The sequence below is a fragment of the Camellia sinensis genome, chromosome 9 (assembly GCF_055761805.1).
Source record: "Camellia sinensis isolate YWXY chromosome 9, ASM5576180v1, whole genome shotgun sequence".
NCBI lineage: Eukaryota > Viridiplantae > Streptophyta > Magnoliopsida > Ericales > Theaceae > Camellia > Camellia sinensis.
Window position 1 is genome coordinate 78,320,327 of NC_138969.1, and position 24,995 is coordinate 78,345,321.

The 24,995-nt window shown below is 38.2% G+C and overlaps 1 protein-coding gene across 2 annotated transcripts; it reads right to left on the bottom strand.

The window, feature by feature from the left end:
- Positions 1–349: 349 nt before the first annotated feature.
- On the bottom strand, positions 350–24,995 carry LOC114323183 (transcription initiation factor IIF subunit alpha-like). 2 transcript variants are annotated; one of them, XM_082887153.1, is made up of 10 exons: positions 24,766–24,995; positions 24,454–24,636; positions 23,017–23,175; positions 12,623–12,768; positions 11,002–11,375; positions 10,137–10,252; positions 3,746–3,883; positions 2,970–3,188; positions 2,678–2,893; positions 350–717 (listed from the first exon to the last, which is right to left on the bottom strand). In XM_082887153.1, exons 2-10 carry the CDS (start codon positions 24,622–24,624, stop codon positions 625–627), a joined length of 1,632 nt encoding a protein of 543 aa, XP_082743279.1. In that variant the 5' UTR covers positions 24,625–24,636; positions 24,766–24,995; the 3' UTR covers positions 350–624. The 2 variants fall into 2 exon arrangements, with proteins under 2 accessions (XP_082743279.1, XP_082743280.1); XM_082887154.1 differs by having other exon boundaries at positions 24,454–24,635; positions 24,779–24,893.

The following is a 24,995-nucleotide window of genomic DNA, read 5'->3' on the forward strand; positions in this document are numbered from 1 at the left end:
TAATTTTCATCGTTGAAAATGTACATTTTATTGTCACTATAAAAGAAGTAAAGACAAAACAAGATAAATTAATTTATCAATAAGAGGATAAATTATCAACTTTCTTATCTCCACAAATACTTGACACAACCAAAAACAATTATTAACTTTTGAAAGAATGCTTAGGATGTCAATCTCATAGTTTTCCAACTAAAATTTCAAATGCAAATCTAATTTATTTGCAAGCTTTGTAAATATCTTCAATTTTTAAAAACCTATAACTATCCCTAAGATCCAAAGCATAGCTTGTAAGATTTCAATAGAAATCTAAACTCAAAGAAATGAACATGGTGCTGCACAACACAAGGACTAATCAAAAGATCAACATGACACAACTAATGAAAAACAAAAGTTATACAACAGTATCCTCATTCACTATATAGTATGAAACAATACAGCAAATTCGCAAAGTTCAAACAGTTAATGTGTAGGCCTCAAAATATTTTCTTTATTTCCTCTTTCTATTTATTTTTAATCTTCTTGCTCTGTTTCCCTTGGAGGGAGGTTCTGTTTATGCCATTGTTGAGAAAACAGAAAGTTGGGTCAGTTTCCAAATGTGCAGCAGAGGAGCAGAGCAGATAGAATTCATTTCTCTCTCAACACAACATAGTTACTAGGTCCATTGGTTTTTTGTATTTTGGAAATTCTCCTCAGTATAGCTGCGAAAGCATCCTTATCCTGCATTAAAAGATCAAATGAACTCCATCAGTTTCCAATCTTTCTCTACCAAAAACAAAAATGACCCATACCAAAATCATTTCTTGCCATAATTCTGTTTACCATATGATGTGACACATACACAACCATTAACACCTTTCAAATATTATTATTTGTGATGTTAAATTTAAATATAAAAAATAAGAAGATAGATTACATAAACCCCAATATTTGACCCTTGTAACAAATTAAACCTCAGAGTTTTTACAACAGCGCTACCGACCCCCAGTGAGCTGTCCAGCTCTCATTCGCTGAAAACATTAAAAAAAAAAAAAAAAAAAAAAAAACTGTTTTTTTCGCCCAATCACAGGGCGCCACCTCACTGGGGGTCGACCCCCAGTGGGTGTATGAGGCATTTCTGCAGTTTTTATTTATTTATTTTTTCTATTTAATCCTTGAATTTTTAAAATATATATTTAGTTACACTCATCCAACTATCTCCGTTAAAAAGATTATAACAGAATAGAAACAATTTTTTCCATTCCCTCTCTCTTCACCTTCATCCTAAACATATACACATCTACAAACAATACATATAATACATATACGAACTCCATAACTGCCTTCTCCACTGCCTCACCCCAACCCTTACCAGGAAAAAAGAATAGTTCCTTGTGCTGTCTGAGGGAACTGTGAATGTCTCAAATTAAATTCTCCCATCAGAAAAACCACGAACTCTTTTAAAAAGTCCCAGCCCATTGTTTCTTGAAGCCCTCTCTCTCTCTCTCTCTCTCTCTCTATATATATATATATATATTTATGTATAGCCACTAGAACCAGTTGTGAAAATGGGCAATCATTGATCTTCATAAAATCATATTAAATCTGAATTTATATTTGACAAATCCAAATATTGGCAAAATCTAACATCAATCAAATAGTTTACATCCTATCCACTACAATCTGACAATTGAAATAAACAAATTATGATTCATAGTGCACTCTTTAAATAAACACTCTATATATGTATATGGATGTATATAGACCCATATAAAACGCTCCTCTGCTTTTGTATTTCAGCATTTGAAGAAACTAAAAAAAGAGGGATGGGTGACAGAGAGGGTGGAGGGAAAGGAAAAAAATGGGTGGTGAAGGGGGAAGGGAGGGGAAGGAAAAGGGACTAATGGCGGTTGGGGAGGTGAGGGATCAGTGGCGGTGAAGGAGATAGAAGCAAAGGGAAGGTGAGGGATGGGTGGCCCAGCGACGGGGGAGGGGAAGGCGAGGAGGATCTGTCGCGGTCAGTGTGAAAGGGGAGGAGGAGAAGCAGTGGTAGGTCTGGAGATGGGGATGAAAGAAAGTGGTCCAGAGGGATACAATAGGTTTGATCCCAAGTGACGAAGATGATGATAGTCTGTATGATGAGTGGCTCAGATATGGTTGATGATCAATAAAGGATCTAATGATAAAGTTAAATGTGGTGATCTGGTATGGTAAAGTTTAAAGTTAAATTAACATCAACTTTAAAGATCTAATGACTTATTGTCACATATGCTACAAAGGTTTTGCTCTTTTAGTCAAAGTAATGGAAGTGAATGGAGGGTTAGAATTATATCTAATTAAATGATTGGGATTAAATTTGAAAAAATTAAGAGCTTACGATTTAATTAGCTACAATGATCAAACTTATTTTATTTTTTTAGGGTAATTTCCTCTCTCCCCCCCCCCCCCCCCAAAACAAAAAAAATAAAAATAAAAATAAAAATAAATAAAGTGATGCTAATTTTTTCAATTATAGAAAATTAAATTCCAGGAAGAATTTGACAACAATCAACAAGCTGTGAAGACAGATAGGAGGTATTTAATTATCTCTACCCAAAATGACCATGATTGTCCAGGCTATTATTGTTCTCATAAAAATAGACAGAATTTGTAACATAAGCATGGATGAAGACCCAGATAAAACATGAAAGAAAGTGCATACCTCTTTGCATTTTAATCTGGATTTAAACTTAGCAACAAGATCTTGTGTGGTCACAGGAGTCTTTTGCATTAAAACAGCTCGGATTTCTTCTTCCGTGACAGGTCCAGCAGAAGCGGTTGATGTCGATGCTGCTTTTGAAGAAGATGGAGGTGGACCTTTTGTGGGTACACTACTTTTTGAACTAGTCACAATTTCCTCTTTCACAGATTTCACCTCCTGCTCCAAAACAATTACAAGTCAGAAAAAATTTCATCTAGAGTGAGCTCAGGAAGATCAAAGATACTATATGTACATTTTCTGTCTTCACTTTTTTTGGAGGTGCACCGTTACTAGCTTTTGCATCATCACCATTTATTTTTCTCTTTGCCTTTGTTGACTTGGAAGTGGTTGGGGTTCCCCGAGCAGATCCCGAGGAAGCTGGTTTTAGAGGACTGTTATCAACAGGTTCTTCTTTTGGAGCATCCTTCTGCTTGGGAGCCAGCACAGGTGATGAGCCAATATCATCCTCTATCTGGAGGACAAACCCAAAAAACGTGCCTCTGGTTAATTGGCAAGGAAAAAAATGGATAAACACAAGAAATCTTGGGAAGGTCCCAAAATCTGCGAAAAAGCATATCACATATTCTTCCCAACTAGCAGTGGGTTAAAGCGCGATGCATTTGAAATTTTAAATTTAAATTTTTCGCTGATCAAAAAAAAAATGATGATGGAGGAAAACTGATTAGCAGTTTTGAAAAGTTGATGAAGGAGAAATTATTCTAACAATCATTGAATGTGACAGTTTCTACTTTCTAGGTAGGAAGGGGCGACAGTTACTGCTGGGAAGCAAGGGCATCTTCGGAAAAGTGAAAAAATGTGACAGCATCCACACCAACTCAGGTATATGCTTTATACAATAGAATAAATATGCAGTAATTATTATGAGGAAAAGAACACAGCAGTGAACGTCTCTTGTTTTTTATTCCTATTTTCACTTGCACGAGCATTTCATAAAAGCAGATCAAATAAAATTCTTTGTTAATAGAGCATTCAAAAATAGTTAGGCATCAGAGATTCACAGAAACTTACATCATCATCGTCGTCATCATCCTCCACATCTGAATCATTCAAACCACCAGTTCGCCCCAGCAGCTTCTTCAACTCTTTTCCCGATTTGCTCAGACCTCCCTCCTCTTCTTCATTAGTTTCATCCTCATCCTCTTCATCCTGCAAGCAAGTGTTCGGGACATCACATCACCATTATATCAAATTGCAGTATTCAAGTTGAAGGAAAGAAATCACAACTATAGTAATCCACGCAGTATACAAGCAAGAGAAATCATGAAATCTCATTTGTACTTGGTGTGGCTTGGCAAAAGCTAGCTAGTGTCTCCTTCCTGCTACAAGCATTAGAAAAGACTAGGAGGCAACAAGGGCCTCCCATCAAACCACATACTGCAGTAGAGTTTATCTTCTATTTGGATTTCACCAGCAGGTTTACATCACAGGAGTTAAAACAGATTTCAGCAAGTCACAGACATCTTCGAAAGGTGCCTATTGAGAGAGAGAGAGAGAGAGCGAGATCTTCTGAAATTTCACATTTTCTGAGCTAAAGCCCAACCATCTTGCATCATTTATATTTAGAAAAAAACAACCATTGACTATACACATGCTTAACAACCAATAAAGATAGAGACTGCAGGGTTCACGTAGACACAGCAAAACAAGTAACATGACCCATATGCAAAGCTCAAGAGCTTACTAATTGGAAACTCTTAAAATGCAAATTCGCTATTCACTGATTTAAAAACCCTAAACCCCAAACCCAAAATGCTATTATGTTATTTGGGTTGGGGAACACATTCAATATCAAGAGTATCATATACAATTATATATACATATATGTGTGTTATTATAGCATCCTTACAGCTGATGGGGCCAGCACAGCATCTATGTGCCAAAGATTGAAAACTTCAATACTCCCTTCGTCCCAAAATATTAGTCTCTTATTGTTAGAATTTACTATCACCTACCACCACTACCACCTCACCTACTCCACTAAACCTAACCCACTACACCACTACCACCTCACCTACTCCACTAAACCTAACCCACTACACCACTACCACCTCCACTTCACCTACTCCTTACCTACTACACACTCACCCTCTTCTATATATAGGAATCATGAATCATTGTAATAGAAATCAATAACATTATATCAATCAACAATACAATTCTCTATTTCTCTTTATACATTAAATTTCTACATGGTATCAGAGCCATAAGATTTAGGCCCGTATTTTGTTTTCTCACCGGCGGGCAGCCGGCCGGCAACCTTGCCTTCGCTGCCCGCTGGAATTTTGTACACATACCTTCACTTTCCTGCATCTTCCAACTTTCTTACAACTGTTGTCCCATAGATGGGCTTCATATCTACCAGTCCATCTATGCCTTGTGACACCTCTATACTGTGAAGTCCTCTGTCCAAATGTATCAATGGACTTCCTATGGCCAACCTGCTTCTGATCAAGCTTCTCAGCCCTCTTTTCTTCCCCTCCTTGAATGGTGTTTGGTACACCTCATGGCCTCTAAATGCATAGTAATCTGAGTATTGCTGGGCTTGAATCTGCTGTTGTTGACTATTGTTGGTCTCATGATCTGGGTTGTGGTGGTAGTACATGCTCTCTTCTTACATGAGAAGGCGCGTCACTGTCGGAATACAGGCTGCCGCCTCTGGCCCCTTAAGCTTCCGCTGCTTCCGCCCTACTCTTGCTGGCGGCGCCGCACCTGCGCTGAAGGTTGCCCAATTTAGGCGGAAAGTTTGCTCGGTATTTGGCATTGTAGTACCATTGGTTGTCGATGGCATCATCTTCACAGCCTCAATCTCTCTCCTCGAAATCACAGTGAATTGAAATTCGGCAACAAATGGTATACAGAGTGGTAGTAGTACTGTTTTTGTGCGAAGGGACAGAAATCATCACATTTCTCACCTTTTTTCTTTTATTTTGTCCTCCACTTTACACCTCACATGCCTTCTCTCTGTCTAAACAATAATTTTCCACCACCCAACTTTCTTTTTATTTTATTTTCTTTTCTTTTATCACCAACTCACTTCTTATGATGAAAACACATGCCTTAATTTATTTTAATAACATGAGTGGCCTCCCTTTTCCACCATCTCCCTCTTTTTCTACACAATATTTTTTGTACCACCGCCCACTCCATGATACCCATATTAATATTATTATTATTTTCACAAAAAAAAAAAAATAAATAAATAAATAAATAAATTCATTCCAGTTGATTTTTCTGCATTACCACACCTACCATTCGAGTTTGCCAAACACACTTATTTTATTCATGTCAGGATCAACCCCGATCACAAAAAAAAAAAAAAAAAAAAACAAACAAACAAACAAACAAACCACCACAACACACCCAACACCCACAGTGGGATTTTTCTTCTCTACTCTGCTGCAGGTCTCTTCTTCTTGCCTCCGTCCTGGACGGCCCTTGCCGGTGTTGCCTCCGTGTTTCCCACACCACCGAGCACATTCACTCCACCCTGCTCCTCCACTACAGCATATGGCGGCCCTCCAAATCGGAACATAAAACTGGCCTTCCGCTTCAGCTCCTTGTTTTCCGCCTTTAGCACACTTATCTCTGCTCGCGCATCCTTATACATGCGTTGGAGCAGAGCCAGTTGGGCGTTTAACTGCTGCACCTCATTTGTCCTACTCTGCAGCCGGTGCGACAAATTTGTGACCGCCGTCATGGACTCCACACATGCCTTCAAAGTATACTGATTAGCCTCCACATCCGTTTGCACTGCCATTTTTTGCTCCACCGACCGCATCGGAAAGTTCAACGGAGCAAACTCCGGGGCGCTTGGTTGAGGTTCCAGTGCCACCGCACCAGTTATTTCTCTTGTGGGCTCGTTCAGTTCTGGAAAGAGCGTGAGCAGGTTCTGGGTAGCTGGACGGGAAGAAGAGGCCATGTTTTTGGGTTGCTAAGTGTTTCGGAAGGGTTGGTGACAGAATGGCAACAAAGTGTTCCACAGTTTCTCTCTCCGCAGAGGCAGAGTTTTTTTCAGCGAAGGGTTGGTTTCAGAGGTTTCAGAATGGTATGCCTCAGCCTCAGCCTTCGTCTTGGATAAATAGCCGAGGCAGCCACGCGTATCGCGCGCCTCTTGCCGCCCGACAAACTGGCACGCCTTTTCATGGCACATCTTTTGACAAAGTGGACACGCCTTTTGATGGCACGCCTTTTGATGGCACGCCTTTTGATGAATTGGGCACGCCTTTTGATGGCACGCCTTTTGACAAAATTGGGCACACCTTTTGAGGGTGCCACTTTTACAAGGGTCCGACAAGACTCTATAAACTGTCCCGACATTTGATACCGGTTAGCTTTTTCAAGGGTCCGACAAGACTCTGTAAACTGTCCCGACATTGATTCCGGTTAGCTCCTTTATGGGTCCGACAAGACTCTGTAAACTGTCCCGACATTGATTCCGGTTAGCTCCTTTATGGGTCCGACAAGACTCTGTAAACTGTCCCGACATAGATTCCGGTTAGCTCCTTTATGGGTCCGACAAGACTCTGTAAACTGTCCCGACATTAATTTCGGTTAGCTCCTTTATGGGTCCGACAAGACTCTGTAAACTGTCCCGACATTGATTCCGGTTAGTTTCTACAAGGGTCCAGCAAGACTCCGTAAACTGTCACAACATTGTCTTCTACAACGGTCCGACATGACCCCATAAACTGTCTTCTACAACGGTCCGACATGACCCCATAAACTGTCTTCTCCAAACGGTCCGACATGACCCCGTAAACTGTCCTGCTACATCGGTCCGACATGACCCCATAAACTGTCTTCACCAACGGTCCGACATGACCCCATAAACTGTCTTCTACATCGGTCTGACACCACCATACAGTGTCCTCTACCACGTTATGACACCCCCATACAGTGTCATCTTCACCGTTATGACACCACCATACAGTGTCCTCTACAACGTTATGACACCACCATACAGTGTCTTCACCAACGGTCTGACACGACCATACAGTGTCTCCTCTCCTTTTTATGTATTTTCTTGTTTTGTTCCTCTCTTCAAACTCAAGTTGGTTAGATTCTATCCTCCTTGAGTTTGCGGGGGGCTGTTAGAATTTACTATCACCTACCACCACTACCACCTCACCTACTCCACTAAACCTAACCCACTACACCACTACCACCTCACCTACTCCACTAAACCTAACCCACTACACCACTACCACCTCCACTTCACCTACTCCTTACCTACTACACACTCACCCTCTTCTATATATAGGAATCATGAATCATTGTAATAGAAATCAATAACATTATATCAATCAACAATACAATTCTCTATTTCTCTTTATACATTAAATTTCTACACTTATTCCATTTTTCATTGTCCCAAAATATTAGTCCCTTTTAAAAAATCAAGGACTAAAATAATATTAATTTCCTATTTTGCCCTTCTTTTAAATTCATTAACACCACAAAAAGTACAATTATGACAATTGATATTCCTCAAAAAATGTACTATCAAAGGGTAACTTTGAAAAATCAATTTTTTTAAAGTGCAATAATTATACTATCAAAAAAAGTTCGATTTCCCAAAATGTACTATTATTTTGGGACGGAGGGAGTACATAACATATGAGGCCAAAAAATGATTTTTTGAATGATAGTTGGAACCTCACATAATAGATATAGGACTGGTGTTCAACAAGATTGGGGGGAAAATGTATACAAGATAAGAAAAAATCATATTTCCATACACACGTGAATGAATATGTAGACATCTATTAAAAGTATCCATCTAATTGTTGAGTCCACAGAGAGATGCCCATAGAGCAAAAAGATTGATTACCACTACGCAAAACATATGAGGTATAGTAACCATTGATTGACCTCTAAGAAGCACGGACACGGACAGGGATAGGGACATGTGTCACAACACTGACACACATGGACACAAAAATTGTCAAAAAATGTAAGACACGACACGCAGGGCATGTGTAAAACATATAATTTTATATATTTATTATATGTCATTAACAAGGACAAATAATTATATGTCATATATATGAATATTTTAGTCAAATATAATAATTTTTAACATATGAAGGAGGAGAGTAGATATAAATTTGCATTGTTTTTGTTTTATCATTAGATTCCAAGTTATTTTATTCAATCTTATAATGTATTTCATGTGTGTCCAAGTGTTGAGAAGTGTTCGGCGATTGTTGTGTCGTGTTGTGTTGGTGTCAGACACAATACATTACATTCTTAGAAGTGTTTGTGCTTCTTAGATTGGCCTTTAAAAAGTAGTGAAGGCCTCACAAAGGTTAAAGGTTTGGTGGCTATAAAAATTTAGCAGTCTACACATGATTTTTAACGTATGAAGGAGAGAATAGATATAAGTTTGCATTGTTTTTGTTTTATCATTAGATTCCAAGTTATTTTATTCAATCTTATAATGTATTTCATGTGTGTCTAAAGTGTTGAGAAGTGTTCGGCGATTGTTGTGTTGTGTTGTATTGGTGTCAGACACAATACATTACATTCTTAGAAGTGTTTGTACTTCTTACATTGACCTTTAAAAAGTAGTGCAGGCCTCACAAAGGTTAAAGGTTTGGTGGCTATAAAAATTTAGCAGTCTCTCTTGCGAGAGATCAAATAAAGCATAACAAGATCAATAAATTCGCCGAAGTATTTCTTAACAAAAAATAATTGCTCTAGAATAAAAGGAGCACATCATTATAGATGATATGCCTCACTAGTGGTTTATTTATGGTCTTTTCCTTCACTGTTATCTTTAATTATTCCTTAAAAGGGTTTTCATTCTCTAACCCTCTCACCTATAGATTGTACTCTTGGTCTTCACAAAAATTACACTGAACAAAAAATCATATAGCCAATCTAAAAAAAATTAGTCAAGTATACAGCCACCATTAAGATAAGGAAGTATATCAAAACATGTCCACAAACTTCCACAACATTTACCACTGATATCTAAGCAGCATGGACAAGGCTATACAACATGACATTGATGTGTTGACACGATAATTTTCAAAAAATGTAGATTACAACAAGTGGAGAACACGCACAAAATACATAGTTTTATATATTTATTATATGTCATATATACAAATATATCATTAAAAGACAATTAAAAAATGCAACATAGAACTAATTTCTATAATAATAATATGACACGTTTGGACGAGTGTCCGACATGCATCGGGAAGTGCCTGACGAGTGCTTGACATGTGTCGCGAAGTGTCTAACAGTGTTGGTGTCCAACACAGACACAACACCTTCTCAAAAGTGTTTAAGCTTTAAGTTTGGCAAAGCAATTGCAAGTGAGAACAGATTATGATGTAATGCGCTAGTACAACTATCTACGAGCGAGTTACAAAATGCAAAAATATTACACCTGTTTAATTTCTGGAGGTGCCGGAATTTCAGGGGCTAAATCTTCTCGTTCCTCAGGATCATTACCCACAGCTTCATCATCATCAGTGAAGATTTCTTCATGCTCCCAATCATCACCTAGCAAAAACCAACAGCAAACCATCTCAACCGTCCAGCTCAATCAGAAATGAAAAGGTCCCTACATTAATAAAGCAGTGCAAAGGAGAAATTTCAATGAATGCTGCAAATTCATGATATAGAAAAAGCATGATGGAAATAGCCACATCAAATTAGCCAGTGAAAAAATGCAAAACAACTATGCTACTTGTATCTAAAAATCTCTTCTCTTTTTCATTCTTGCATTCCAATTTACTTTTTATTATCAAATGCCAGGAATTTGAAAACAAAGATTCACATCAGAAGAGAGCATATTGTAAATCATAAAGCAATTTCTATCCATCTACTATCTTTAAAAACATATATTTATTTATTGTTCTAAGTATATCGGGAAACATAACATCAATATTATCTTCTATTAGTCTAAACAAGAACTTAATCCACTAAGAAGCACGGGCAATTCTAATAAGGTGCCGTGTCCATGTCAGAGATTCCCCAACAACATTTATCTAATTTTTTTTTTTTTTTGTAACAAGACAAGCTTCATACACTTGGGGGACACATGTGACCATGGCTTAAACACATGTGAAATACATTGGAAGTTTGAAGAAAACATTCATTGACCAAATAAAAATAATGCAAGTAAAAAATATATATTAATTTATTGCCATGTTCAGTGTCCATAACTACGTTTCTTAGTTAAATTAAAACAATATTGAGGAATCTTCTCTATTGGATACGCATTACAAGTTAGAAACAATAATGCTCACCCTTCTCAATATCATCATCATCCAAATCAAGGTCACCTCCTCTTGGACCTTCTTCGTCGTCGTCGTCACCGCCTCTTTTGTTGAGTCCAAGTCTATTTTTCCTTGCACCCTCTTCGTCTTCATCTTCCTCTCCCTTGTCTGAAACATTAGCTTCGTCATCATCACCGCTAGTTTTTCTACGTCCCTTTCCACCACCAGCTCCACTTTCCTTATCGTCAAACTTTTCAACTTCACCAAATGCAGCAGGTCCATTGTTTGCTGCTTTCATCATCCATCTTTGGTACCCATCTGCAGTTTTCCTTCTATTCTTCATTTTCTCTTCTGCTTCCTCCAATGTAAGTTGCTTATATTGTGCAACCTTGTTAAAGTTGTACCTAAAAATAGAAGGAATAAAAAAAAGTTCTAAATCAAGAATAAGATAGCATTGAGCTTGATATGTAATCAATATCTATTCCACATAAAGTTGTACCTAAAAATAGAAGGAATAAAAAAAAGTTCTAAATCAAGAATAAGATAGCATTGAGCTTGATATGTAATCAATATCTATTCCACATACTTGCAACATATGTTATCAGAACTTACGATTCATGATTTGATTCGCAAATCATACATAGATCGATATGAATCTATGGGTGAATCTATTTCAAGATAGAACTATGGTAAAAATCACACGATTACACAATCCATTCATGATTCTCTATGTGAAAATGACATAATACAACTTCTAAGAGTTTTTAGAACAAAAATACTGAATATCTATGCATGATTTGTTGTTATTTTGATGATCCGAAGGTATTTAATAGGATCCAATCAGACCCAACATGCTCTTATTTTTTTCTTAAAAAAATTCATAATACATCTACCAAGGATGCTTAAGGTTGAAGTAACTTGCACCCATAAATTATCTACAGCTATTTTAGGGAAATAAATATAGTTCCATATTACATGGGTTAAGCCAGTTAAACACAATAGTTCCACAACTATTTTTTTAGAACTTTTTTAAGCATACCTTTAAAAGTGTTTGAGGTTATAAAATAAAATATTCTACTTAATTCTTTCTTATTATTATACTCTATATAGGACTCCTAGATTCATTTTTTGGATGTCAAGAGAGATTATATTATGATTTATAAATAAATTTACGGTTGGTTGGATTTGGATCCACATCTCTTGCTATGAAGGCCATTTCCAATTACATGGTGTAATCATATCCTTATATAAGAAATATTTTATAACATGGCCGAAAATCAATATTTCATTTTTCTATATATACGGTTGTTCAACGCTTTTTATAATTTGTATTGAATCTTAACAATTCTCGATTTGATTCGGTGCATGATTCACTAAATTAGGAATTCACAACATGATTCTCCATTCGACAACCATGCTTGCAACACAAGATTAACATCTAGCCAATTAGGACCCTCCAAAAAATTATATATATTTTTTCTTCTTCCTTCCTTTCTTTCTTTCTTTCGCACAAAAGGAGCAAACCTAGTTAGTTTGACAATTCACCCAAAAAAAAATGCTTATATTGCTCCCTTGCAGACAAGATGGCTATTGACCGGAGAGATGGTGACAATGTGATGTATCAGTACGTTACACAAACATATAGGCATACCAAGAACCTGCAGGAATAGCAACAAACTCCTTCCCCTGCAGCATTAATAGGTAGTATGTTGCTGATTGTGCACCCTCAAGCTGACCCTGGTACTGAAATTGGCCCGTTTCATCCTCCAAAAGCCAAGGCTTATTCTTGTACTTTTCCTATAAAATGGAATTACACAATGATGGAGCTAGTAAATAGGGGAATCAATAATCGAATTAGAAAGGAATGCAAAATAGCAAATTAACAAAATTCAAAATAAATCAATTTTATACTAAACCATAAACCAATGAAAGACTAGGAGAATCAAAACCTGTGAGCCAACCAATGAATGTTTTGCATATGCCCACTAAAACTAAAGTACAGCTAGCAATTAAATACACGGGTCAATATTAAACATTTCCTCAAAAATAAGTTCATTTGAAGAAACAATGTGATACAGAATTGAAAACATATCGGATCAACAGCCAAAAACTGTGATTTGTCTTACATGGTGAATAAAAATATGCTTGAGAAAATAAAAAAAGGAACACTTTAATTGAGGTAAGTTGAAGAAAATTGCTTGGTTAGGTTTTTCAAAAAACATTTTTCAAAAAATTCTACTTTCTTGTTTTCCGTGTTTTTTGTTTTTACTGAATTTTTTTAATATTTTAAGCAATTTTTTTTACTTTTTAGACATAGCTAACATAAATATACCTAAAAAGTAAAAAATGTGTGAAAAAAACCTTTTAAAAATTCACTAAATACCAAAAATACAAAAAAAATATGAGAATTTAGTACATTTTTTGTATTTTTATGTATTTTTTAATTTTTTAAAATATTTTTCACAAAATTTTTACTTTTTAGATACATCTAAGTAAAGTGCATCTAAAAAAGTAAAAAAAATGTATAAAATTTTAAAACTATTCACTAAAAACAAAATAACACGAAAACCAAAAAACTCAGTTTTCGAAAAACTTAATCCAAAAAACTCAAACCAAACACACTGTAAAACTGTGAAATTACTAAACCCCTATGGAATTGTGCTTATGGGGAAAGCATATGCCAACTTTTACAAATTAATGCCAAATCGCCAATTATGAAATTATCCAAGTGACTAATTGATATCATGCCAATTCAAAACACAATTAATTAACCAATCTATTAATTTTCAATTAATCAATCTAATCTATCAATCTCATCAAATTACGAGCAAGCAACAACGAGACAATAGATTTAACATACAAACCCCTTAGAAACCCCCTTCAATACTGAGAAAATCATGATCCCGACACAGTGACACCCACAATCAATCAACTATTGAATCAAATAGTTACAAAGACACAATTGAAGGAATTCCAACTTCCTACCCAAGATTATCTACAATCTAAGAAGTATGGACACTTCTAAGAATATGACGTATCCATGTCGTGTCCGTATCGGACACCGACACTCTCAGGACACATGTCCAACACTCTTCAAAACGTGTCCTATTTTTTCAATTTTTTTAAATACCCAAACACTCTTTGGACACTTAGAGGACATACGTGTCAATTGTTTAAACACACGTGTCTATCAATTAAACACGTGTAAAATTAATTATAAGTTTGAACAAAACAACTTAAGATAGAATAATAAAACAAAAACCATATAAATTTACAAGAATTATTGTCATATTACATTTTTTATTATCTCTGAATGATATATCATATATATATAACATATAATAAATATATAAAATTATATATTTCATGCTTGTTCCCCACGTGTCGTGTCCTCCATTTTTTGAAAATTAACGTGTTGGCGTATCCGTGTCCATGTCCGTGTCCATGCTTCTTAATCTATAATTGAATCCAACTGTCAAGTGGGAACCAAGAACTATGAAAAACTTTATAAAATTTTACCTGAAACTCAAATAAGCAAAGTCCTATAAAATAGGCTAGTCCCTAGATGTAAGTGAAATACAAAACTGTGACGTACAAAGGTCCAAATGGGTCATATTATATGCATGTTAGCAACGGAACCGATGACGGCATCACTTGCCAACTATTTTTTATTTACTTCTTGTTAATTTTTTAGGTAAACTCAATCTCACTAAATCAGCTACTACCAACCCAAAGCCCCAAAATTACGAACACAGATTTTGATCATCAAAAATAACAAACCTAACTAAATGTATCCTTACAAACTGATTTGTCGTTAAAGATGATGGTCAATATCATTGCTCTTAAAAATGCATTTGGTTTTCACTAGAATGAAATCTCATTTTGAGAAAATAGATTTGAAAACTTTTCATACCAGACACAATTGATGGGAAACATTTTGTACTTCAAACTCCTCAACGATGAGGAAGAATACAAGAATAATCTTATAAGTTAGTGTGGGTACTTGTATCAAGCCTAATACGTGGCAAGCCCTACAAATGCCACATCACCAAAACCCCACCCACGTGACAGACCAATAAGGCACCACGCAGGCATGTCGTATGTTTGATACATGGCAAGCCCTATGGGTGCCATGTGCCAAGGCACTACGTAAAACCAAGACTATATGCTTAGCCTAAGAGGGAGCATACATATAAGCCCAAATATATCCAAATATGAAGAGCCCTGCAACAGGCCTTCATACCTCGCTCCAAGACCAAAACAACAATACAATCAGCCCCCGGTTCACTTGGACTTGGATTGATAAACACTGGTTCTCCTAAATATTAAAATAGGCCTGCAGCCCATTCTCCTACTTGGTCGCTTAGAAGCGAACCCCTCTCCTAAACATTGAGATATGCCCGCGGCCCATTCTCCTACTTGATCGCTTGGAAGCGAGCCCCTGGCTCTCCTAAACATTAAGGTGGGCCCTAGCCCATTCACCTACTTGGATGCTTGGGTTGGGAGCAAGACCCAGGCACTACTGCTCGGGATCATCAGAGGATACTGGACTGGCGGCTGCGGTCATGGGATCGTCGAGATGGTTGTCTTCTTGCTAAGACAACTCCATCTCGACCAAGCTTGGAGAAGAGGCAACAATGACCTTACATTTATGTCATCCGATGCATATACGAAACGTTACTTTCCACCTGCCATGAAACGTTGCTCTTTGCCTGCCGTCAAGCCAAAGACGGCAGAAGAGCTTATATCACTTCTGGCAGAGTTGAGGAGAACGAACCGCTTGTTCAACAGTTTGCTTGGGCTCCAATACTCATGTTGCCTATATAACGTATCCTATATGCAGTGAGACACAACAACAATACAACTAAGTCTCATGCTTAAACACCCCTCTCATACTCTATATCAGTGTTCAAGATCCATCACTGCCAACCTCTCCCTCTCCAAGCTTGCCTTGACCTCCTCCTCTCTACCTCTGGTGATCTCAGGCCATTGAAGTGCCCGCCATCTTCCCGAACTACCTCTAATCACACCTCACACCCACATTATACTCTACTGGGGAATAGTGGTGCTCACTTCACATGGCACCCAAAAAGAACAACAGAACTGGAGCGGCGACATCCCAAGGTGGCGGTAGGAAAACCCTGGCAGAGACCTCGAAACACAACTCCGGCAGCTCTCCAGAAGAACAATCCTCTCAACCAGCCATATCGGATCAGCTATGTGTATTAACTGAGAGCGTCACCTCTCTTCAACAGAACCAGCAACTCTTAATGGATGCCTTACTAGCCTTACAAAGGGCACCTACACTTCCATCATCATCTAACCTTCTTTCATCATCACAAAATGGCACTTCGCCATTAGCCCAGAATGGCTCAGAAGCCAACCCCGCTCCACAAAACAACTTGCAAACCCAAGTGGGAGGACAAACAGTCACCTCGCTCCCCCTATTAGTTCCCAGCCAAATACCTCCACCACAAGTTGGATCCATTAGCGGAGCTCCCACCGCAGTGGCTTCGACTGGCTCTCCAGCTCTTCCGCCAGATCAAACCCCTTCTCAGCCATTAACACTGGATGTAGTAAAAGAGCACATACACAGCCTACTCCAGACGAACAAAGGTCAATCCCTGCCTCTCCAGAAAATTCCCCTCCCTCGCCTTCCAAGTATATTTTTATCCCTCGCTAATTTTCTAACCCTTTCCACCGAAGTACCCAAAAAAAAAAAAAAAAAAAAAGGCCTCTTCCATTGCTAAGGCACTATTTTGAGTTAGGCCTCTTTCCCTCGCATAAAGTACAAACCAAAAAAAAAAAAACCAGAATAAAAAAAAAGCCCTCTTCTCTCGCTAAGGCACTATTTTGAGTTTGGCCTCTCTCCCTCGCATGAAGTACCCCTTCCCTCTCAATTCCCCTCTCCCTCGCCTTCCAGGTATGTTTCTATCCCTCGCTAATTTTCTAACCCTTTTCACCGAAATAGAAAATCCACCGAAGTACAAAAAAAAAAAAAAAAAAAAGCCCTCTTTCCCTCGCAAAGGCCCTATTTTGAGTTAGGCCTCTTTCCCTCGCATGAAGTACACCTCCCCTCGCAATTCCCCTCTCCCTCGCCTTCCAGGTATGTTTCTATCCCTTGCTAATTTTCTAATCCTTTCCACTGAAGTAAAAAAAAAAAAAAAAAAAAAACCCTCTTCCCCTTGCTAAGGCACTATTTTGAGCTAGGCCTCTTTCCCTCACAATTCCCCCTCTCCCTCGCCTTCTAGGTATGTTTCTATTCCTCACCAATTTTCTAACCCTTTCCACCGAAGTCCCAAAAAAAAAAAAAAGGCACTATTTTGAGTTAGGCCTCTTTCCCTCGCATGAAGTAAACCCATCCCTTGCAACTCCCTCACCCCTTGCACTAATCTTCACTTCCCTCGCAACTCCTCACCCCTCGCACTAATCTTCACTTCCCTTGCAACTTCCCCTCAACCCTCCCCTCGCACCAATCCTCACTTTCAAAAAAAAAAAAAAACATTGGTTCTGGCCCCTCACCCCAAATTTTTTTACGTACTTCATGAAATCCTTTTGTGGGCTTCCCTCGCTTCAACTTTTTTGTTATATAACCTACAAAATTTTTCTTGAGCCTCCCTCGCCTCATTTTTTTTAATATAATTTATGAAATTCTTTTTTAGGCTTCCCTCGCTTCAATTTTTCTTTTTTTTTTGGTAACCTACAAAAAAGTTTTATTGAACCTCCCTTGCCTCATTTTTTTTATTCACGAACATTTTTTGGTCCCACTTCAACGTTAAGTACAGGTCTCCAACTCCACAGCTCTCTAACACTTTATTCTAACAATTTATCATTATTTTCTAACCTTACACCTCTCCAATATTTGTTATTAATTTCACAACTTTCTAACCTTTTGACTCTTTACCAAAATAACATTTTATTATAGACCTCTCCAATTCTCCGAAACACAGCCCTCTATTATCGTATTACCTCATCAATTTTACCAAAAAAAAAAAAAAAAAAACTGTGGCTCATTTATTTTTAGACTCTCCAACAGTTTTTTTTTTTTGTTTTTTTTTTAATTTTTATCGCAAACCCATACCTTATCTATATATATATATATATATATATATCAATATATAAAAATATATACAAATCAACTGAGAAGAACACATACCTTTACAACCTACGGCAGCCCCAACCGCGACGAGCTCCGAGAGTATCCGCACCTCTTCTTTCTTTCCCTTCCTAGTTCGTTACTCCTCACAAGCTTCACCCATGGCCATAGCGCTTAGAAACCCAACTTCACTGAGTCAACAAGATCGAAACCCTAGCCCCACTCTGATGATGGCTCACACACCGATTCTTCAATCACGACCCTAGCGATCGATAATAACCCAAATCCAGCAACCTAGAATCAAACCTCCAAGCAACTATTTCGCAGCGACTCCGCAGCACCCCTCTTCTCCCTTCGTGACTTTAGAGCTCGATTGTCGTGGCTCTTTCGCACCACACAGCACCCTTCTTCTCCCTTCATGATTTTGGAGCTTGACTGCTGTGGCTCCTTTGCACCACACTGCCCCTTGACGGCAACTTTTTCTTTCTAATCTAAGAAACCCAGCTACAGGTAACCACGTCAATAAAACACCCTTCTGTACAATGGGTAAATGAAGCAGACAAAACAACCAACCAAAAAATACAGAGCTCTTATCTGATCAAAAAAAATATATATATATATATATATATTTATAAATAAATAAAACAAGTTCAAACTATACCCAGAATCTACACAAGTTCTTTTAAAATTCATATGGAGTATAGGTTCTTTGTGCCTGTTTGGTGCAGCTTAAAAGCTGCTTATTTCAGCTTTCAGCTTAATTTAAGCTATTTTGATGTGTTTGGTTTAACTTATAGCTTATAGCTTTTTGGAAGTCAGAAATCAGCTTATGTTCATAATTATAAGTTATAAGCTGTTTAGGCATAAGCTATAAGCACTTTCCCACAGCTCTACCAAACAGGGCCTTTGTGGCAAAAATGCAATGTTCAAGCAGAAGAGGAGTTCCAAAAAAAATAAATAATAATTATTATCATTATCATATATTTATAAATATATATACATACTGAGATTGTACCTTCCCCAGGAAAAATCCTTAAACCAATCAAAAATTCTCTTTGCTTATTACAAACACTAAAAACAGACTGCAATAACCTTATTGCACGCTACCATGGCAACTCCAAATCAGCAGCTATTAATGGTCTGCTCTAAACCTATAACTCCAATTGATGAGTTGTCCTCTCCATAGATCGCTCTTTCCCAACAAAAAGCTGCAAAAGTCAATAAACTCACCCCCTTTTCCCGATGCAACCCCGTCTTTATAAGAGAGCAAATATAGGACAACAACACAAAAAAACGCAAGCAAATTCATATCCACTCGCTAACACTCTCCTCTCAACTTCAACAACCCATTCTCTCTAAATAGCTTCCGGAGGAGAGGGGCATTGAGATAACACTGTTTGGCGGCCGGTGAACAAGGCTCCAAACCAAAGAGGTTCAAAATATAGAGCTTCAAGCTCCTCTCCCACTCACCGCCGCCGCCGCCGCCCGATGTGAGTTCTTTCGAAAGATGCTCTCCATGCCTCCATGGCAATTCCAAGATCTGCTATTCGAATCCCTTGGATCCAACACCCAATATCCACTTATACAGTCGTAGAGGTGCCGGAAGAATTCTAGGGTAAAATAAGAGGATGGTACAAGGCACTAACCATTCCAGAACTCTACACAATACCACCGTCCCACACGTGGTTTTTGCTAAACCAAGAAATCAACCTCACTCTCTAAGGATCCACCTGCCAGGCAAATCAAATATTAATCCCACATTTCGAGAGGATCCGCATCAACATCCTCTCGCAAAGACCGACAGAGAGAGATCTAGACCACCACATCTCCATCATGTCAACATCGTTGGAAAACCCAAATGAAGATTTGGGACTTGGGTAAGACATAGAGAACTTTGCAGATCTCAACATGGGAGGACAACGCTTCCCGCAACGCTCAGCCAAGCATCCCCCACAACATTCCGCTCAACATCCTCTTCTTCAACACTGAGGGCGTCACTTGCCCTAACTTCCTCCAACACTACATGCACCTACATTCTAGCAGACGCTTCCACCTCCTCATCATCACAAACACGAAAAAAAGGAGAAGCGAGGCCTAATTCATGAGCCAAATCATAGGCTATCCTAACACCAAGACCATAGCCCCCCCTCCTAGCAGCATGAAAAGGGTGATAGGCGGAATTTGGTGTCTATGGAACGAAGCTGAAATCTCCTGTGAAGTGGTGGAGATTCCATGGAATCAAGTCATCGCCAACAAGCCCATATCTTCATCCGGCCAGCTTGCACCAGATGAAACTTAAAATGTAAACTGTCCATGAGCAATCCAAATCCCCCCATTGTATCAAAAGCCTAATTTTAGACGACTCTATCTGAATACTTGTCTACATGAGCTAATATTTTCAAAACTTTTTAACACAGTCATGTACAAATACTCTCATTAGCTATAAGAGCATCTGTATAGGAAGGCATTATTGTGGGTACTTGTATCAAGCCCAATACGTGGCAAGCTCTACAGGTGCTACGTCACCAAAACCCCACCCACGTGGCAGACCAATAAGGCACCACGCGGGCATGTCGTATGTTTGATACATGGTGAGCCCTACGGGCGCCATGTGCCAAGGCACTACGTAAAACTAAAACTATATGCTTAGCTTAAGCAGAAGCATACATATAAGCCCAAATATATCCAAATATGAAGAACCCCGCAACAGGCAGCACCATGGCCCCGCAGGGCCCATGGTCCTTCATACCCAGCTCCAAGACCAAAACAACAATACAATCAGTCCCCAGTTCACTTGGACTTGGATTGATAAACACTGGCTCTCCTAAATATTGAGATAGGCCTACGGCCAAGGTTTTAAAAAGCAGCCGCAACCGTTACGTAACGCCATTACATAACTGTTGTGGTAGGTACCGCGACCCGTTACGGCCGCTTTTGCAGTGTAATTGAGATTCACAGGCGTATCAGCCGTAGTTGCTGCTATAGCGGTCATAACGGTGTCGTAACGGCTGTAACGACCTGTTACGCACCGTTACGTAACGGTTCCGAATTGCTTCTTTCGAAAAAACACAAAAAAAAAAAAAAAAAAAGTTGAAAATGGGAGAAGAGAGATAGAGAGAGAAGAGGGAAGATGGAGGAACAAGAGATAGAGAAAGAGAATAGGGAAGATGATGAACATGTTATTAATTTGTTGAAGTTGTAAAACCTATGCTATTCTATTTAGCTGCTATCACTCAACCATTTTGTTTGTATGTGTCTATCTATATATTATTTGAAAATAATAATAATAATAATAATAAGTGTGGTCATTATCTATTTGGCTTGATTAATATATATACATATATATTTAGGCTTTTATTTATTCTCTTACTTTTGTCATTATTTATCTTATGTATAATAGTTAGTGATTGATTTTTTGTATAATATAAAGTCATTAATTATTAAAATAAAATGTAAAAAACTCAGTTTATAGTGATTTAAAAATATGAAATATATTGAATCAAACTTAAAAATTTATAAAAATTGATCAATATTTATTTTAAAACCCAATAAATATGATCATGGAAAAAAAAATATGCGTATCGGTAAGTTTTATTCAAATTGTGCGAAAAATAAAAATATTCATGGTTCCAGTTACCGCAACCATTACGCTACGGCCTTTACATTCCACAACCGCAACCGCGTCACCACCATCGTTACGGCGACCACAACCACTTTTCAGAACCTTGCCTGCGGCCCATTCTCCTACTTGGTCGCTTAGAAGCGAGCCCCTCTCCTAAACATTGAGATATGCCCGCCCATTCTCCTACTTGATCGCTTGGAAGCGAGCCCCTGGCTCTCCTAAACATTAAGGTGGGCCCTAGCCCATTCACCTACTTGGATGCTTAGGTTGGGAGCAAGACCCAAGCACTACTGCTCGGGATCATCAGAGGATACTGGACTGGCGGCTGAGGTCATGGGATCGTTGAGATGGTTGTCTTCTTGCTAAGACAACTCCATCTCGACCAGGCTCACAGAAGAGGCAACAATGACCTTACGTTCGTGTCATCCGATGCATATACGAAACGTTACTTTCTGCCTGCAATGAAATGTTGCTCTTCATCTGCCGTCAAGCCACAGACGGCAGAAGAGCTTATATCACTTCTGGCAGAGTTGAGAAGGACGAACCGCCTGTTCAACAGTTTGCTTGGACTCCAACACAACACTCCTATGGCCTATATAACGTATCGTATATGCAGCAAGACACAACAACAATACAACTAAGTCTCACGCTTAAACACCCCTCTCATACTCTATATCAGTGTTCAAGATCCATCACTGCCAACCTCTCTCTCTCCATGCTTGCCTTGACCTCCTCCTCTCTACCTCCAGTGATCTCAGGTCATTGAAGTGCCGCCATCTTCCCGGACTACCTCTAACCACACCTCTCACCCACAGTTAGAAAACCACCTCAATGATGAATGACCTGTTGCAGTTAACAAGGCAGCACAGAGGTTGCCCAGTAAATGGATACACAACATGCTAAGTACGGAAATACATCAATGTTGTATTCCATAACACAGACTGCTTGTGATGAAAAAACTGAAAATAAAATATTTACCAGGGGGCATATGAATGGAGCGGAGGGAGGAACTCTTCAACAGTACATCAAAAGTCAGAAAGAAAGAAAGAACGAACGTAATGATTTTGATAATTGAACACGAATCTTCTTTTTTTACAAGCCTCAAGTAATTGTAGCATTATCTGCAAACCATCAGCACATGTATACGGATAGACAGAATCATTTTTTCCTTTTCCTTATATTTTACGACTCACCATTGGTTTTCACTTGTAGTCAAGTTAAAGCACTAGAAAATTCATCCAGTATTTCAGCAGCTATTAAAAATATTTAAAAAATTGAAGCAACAAGCAAACTGATAAACTGTAAAAATAAGTTACAAAATCACTACCCGCAAAGCGTCAGTTGGTTGGCGACCTTGTAATGCTTCTTTCTGGAGAGACCATTTATTCTCAGCATTTTGCTTCCTTGAAAAACTTGGTAAACCTGTCACAAACCTACCAATGAAGTAGTTCTTGTCGCTGCTAGAACATGGCCGGACATTATATTCCTGAGTTTGGCAGAAACAGAATGTACAATAGCACTTCAGCCTTCAGCATTTCACTAAGCACTTAGAATACTCGACACCCAGCATTTTATAACAGCGAACAACATGCATATGTTAATACCCCCAAATTCGAAAAGCTGAAAAATCAAATTAGTCTGACAAATAAATGACGGACAACAGCATGCATCGCTCTGCAGTTAGAGCACCAAATCCCCGACCCCGAAGATATAATTAACATAAAATTCAACACAATTCTCAGATAGGAACTTGGCAGATTTCTTCTTCTAAAAAAAACCTTTAAAAAAATCTTGTAAGATGTAGTTGCATTTGATTAGAATTAGCAAGGGTTTTTTCTATGGGGAAAAAATACGTGTTAGAAGTTTTTTTTTTTTTTTTTTTTTTGGATAAAAAAAATTGTTAAAAGGGGTATCAATGGGGTGCAAAACCCGTGTAACAAGAGCAAAACTACAACATTGAAGTTTCAATTTCTCACTTCAGTATCTGAGCTCATATTCCTCAACCTCCAATCAATTCAGCTCATACTCCAACTGCCTTATGTAAAATTCTGGAAGCTTGCAAATGAAGCTTGCAAATGTATGTAAAATTCTGGAAGCTTGCAAATGAAGCTTTTTGTTTATTCCAAATTTTACAACTATAACACCCCAGGCAATAAAAACGACCACACAATGCAAGGAGGAAATGAAGCATTTAAAATTATAAAACAGAGAAACAGACATGCGCACACAGCCCCACATAACATGGCGCACACACACACACACAAACAATATGGTACCACAAAATTCATTTCATTTTCTCCTTCCCAGTTTTTCTCATCAACCAAACAGTGCATTCATTTCCTGCTATACATTTAACAGGAGTAACTATAGAATTTTCTCAGATAATGATGTTTTTTTAAAAAAATTAAACCACCTTGTACTATAAAAAATAATAACTTGTTGGTTTCTTTTCTCTCCCAATCTCTTCCCTTTTGGAGAGTTTCAAAATGAAGATCATAGGAGAAATGGGTTACTCTCCACTTGTTCCCATTTCTCTCCTCTTTGCTAATCAAAACAGGTGATATGAATCAAGGTTTCTTTTATTTCTTCCCAAATCACCTAATCCAAAAACAGGCTGTTAATTTTGGAAGATGAATATAATTAAATCATAAAACTATAGCAGCAGCTCCACAAAGGGTATGTGAATCCCAATTTCAAACAGTAATAACTACTCAAAACAAAGTGATTATATACACAGAAAGTGAGAGGATGAAAGAAAACGAACCCGAATCAAGCGAGTGATGGGGGTGCCACACTCGTAGCATTTATTATGCTTCTCGGCCATGGATTTTCCACAGGACAAACAGAGAGTCAAGTGCTTGCAATTGCTTCCATAAAGATCCTTGGAAGTTCCACAGCCGCTACACGACGCCTTCAATATCAAATCAAAAGACATTTCTCTTCGTCTCTACAACACATATCACACACATAAGCAAGAATAAAAACACCACAAATTATTAAGGCAGATACAGATAGCAAAATTTAGGGTTTGAATGATAAAATTCCCCAATGACCTTCAATTGGGGAAATTCAGCACCTTTTTTATCTTATCAGATTCAGACTTTGATCGATTCAAAGGTGTGCTTTTTTTTAAAAGGATCGATTCGGAGTTTGAGCAGTGCTTTGATTGATCGATTGTTTGGTTTCTAGAGTTTCAATCTGTTTGGGGAAACAAAAAGCAGAGCCAAGAGACTCTGGGCAATGGCCATGGAGTGCGAAGGTTAGCGTAGGGTTATTTTGAGAAATGAAAATAAATAAATAAATAAT

Coding starts and splice junctions, on each gene's coding strand:
- LOC114323183 (XM_082887153.1), bottom strand. CDS start 24,624: ATGTCTTTTGATTTGATATTGAAGGCGTCGTGTAGCGGCTGTGGAACT. Junction 12,769..23,016: donor AACCAACTGACGCTTTGCGG/GTAGTGATTTTG, acceptor TCCATTTTATAG/GAAAAGTACAAGAATAAGCC. Junction 718..2,677: donor CCAGATTAAAATGCAAAGAG/GTATGCACTTTC, acceptor CTTTTAATGCAG/GATAAGGATGCTTTCGCAGC.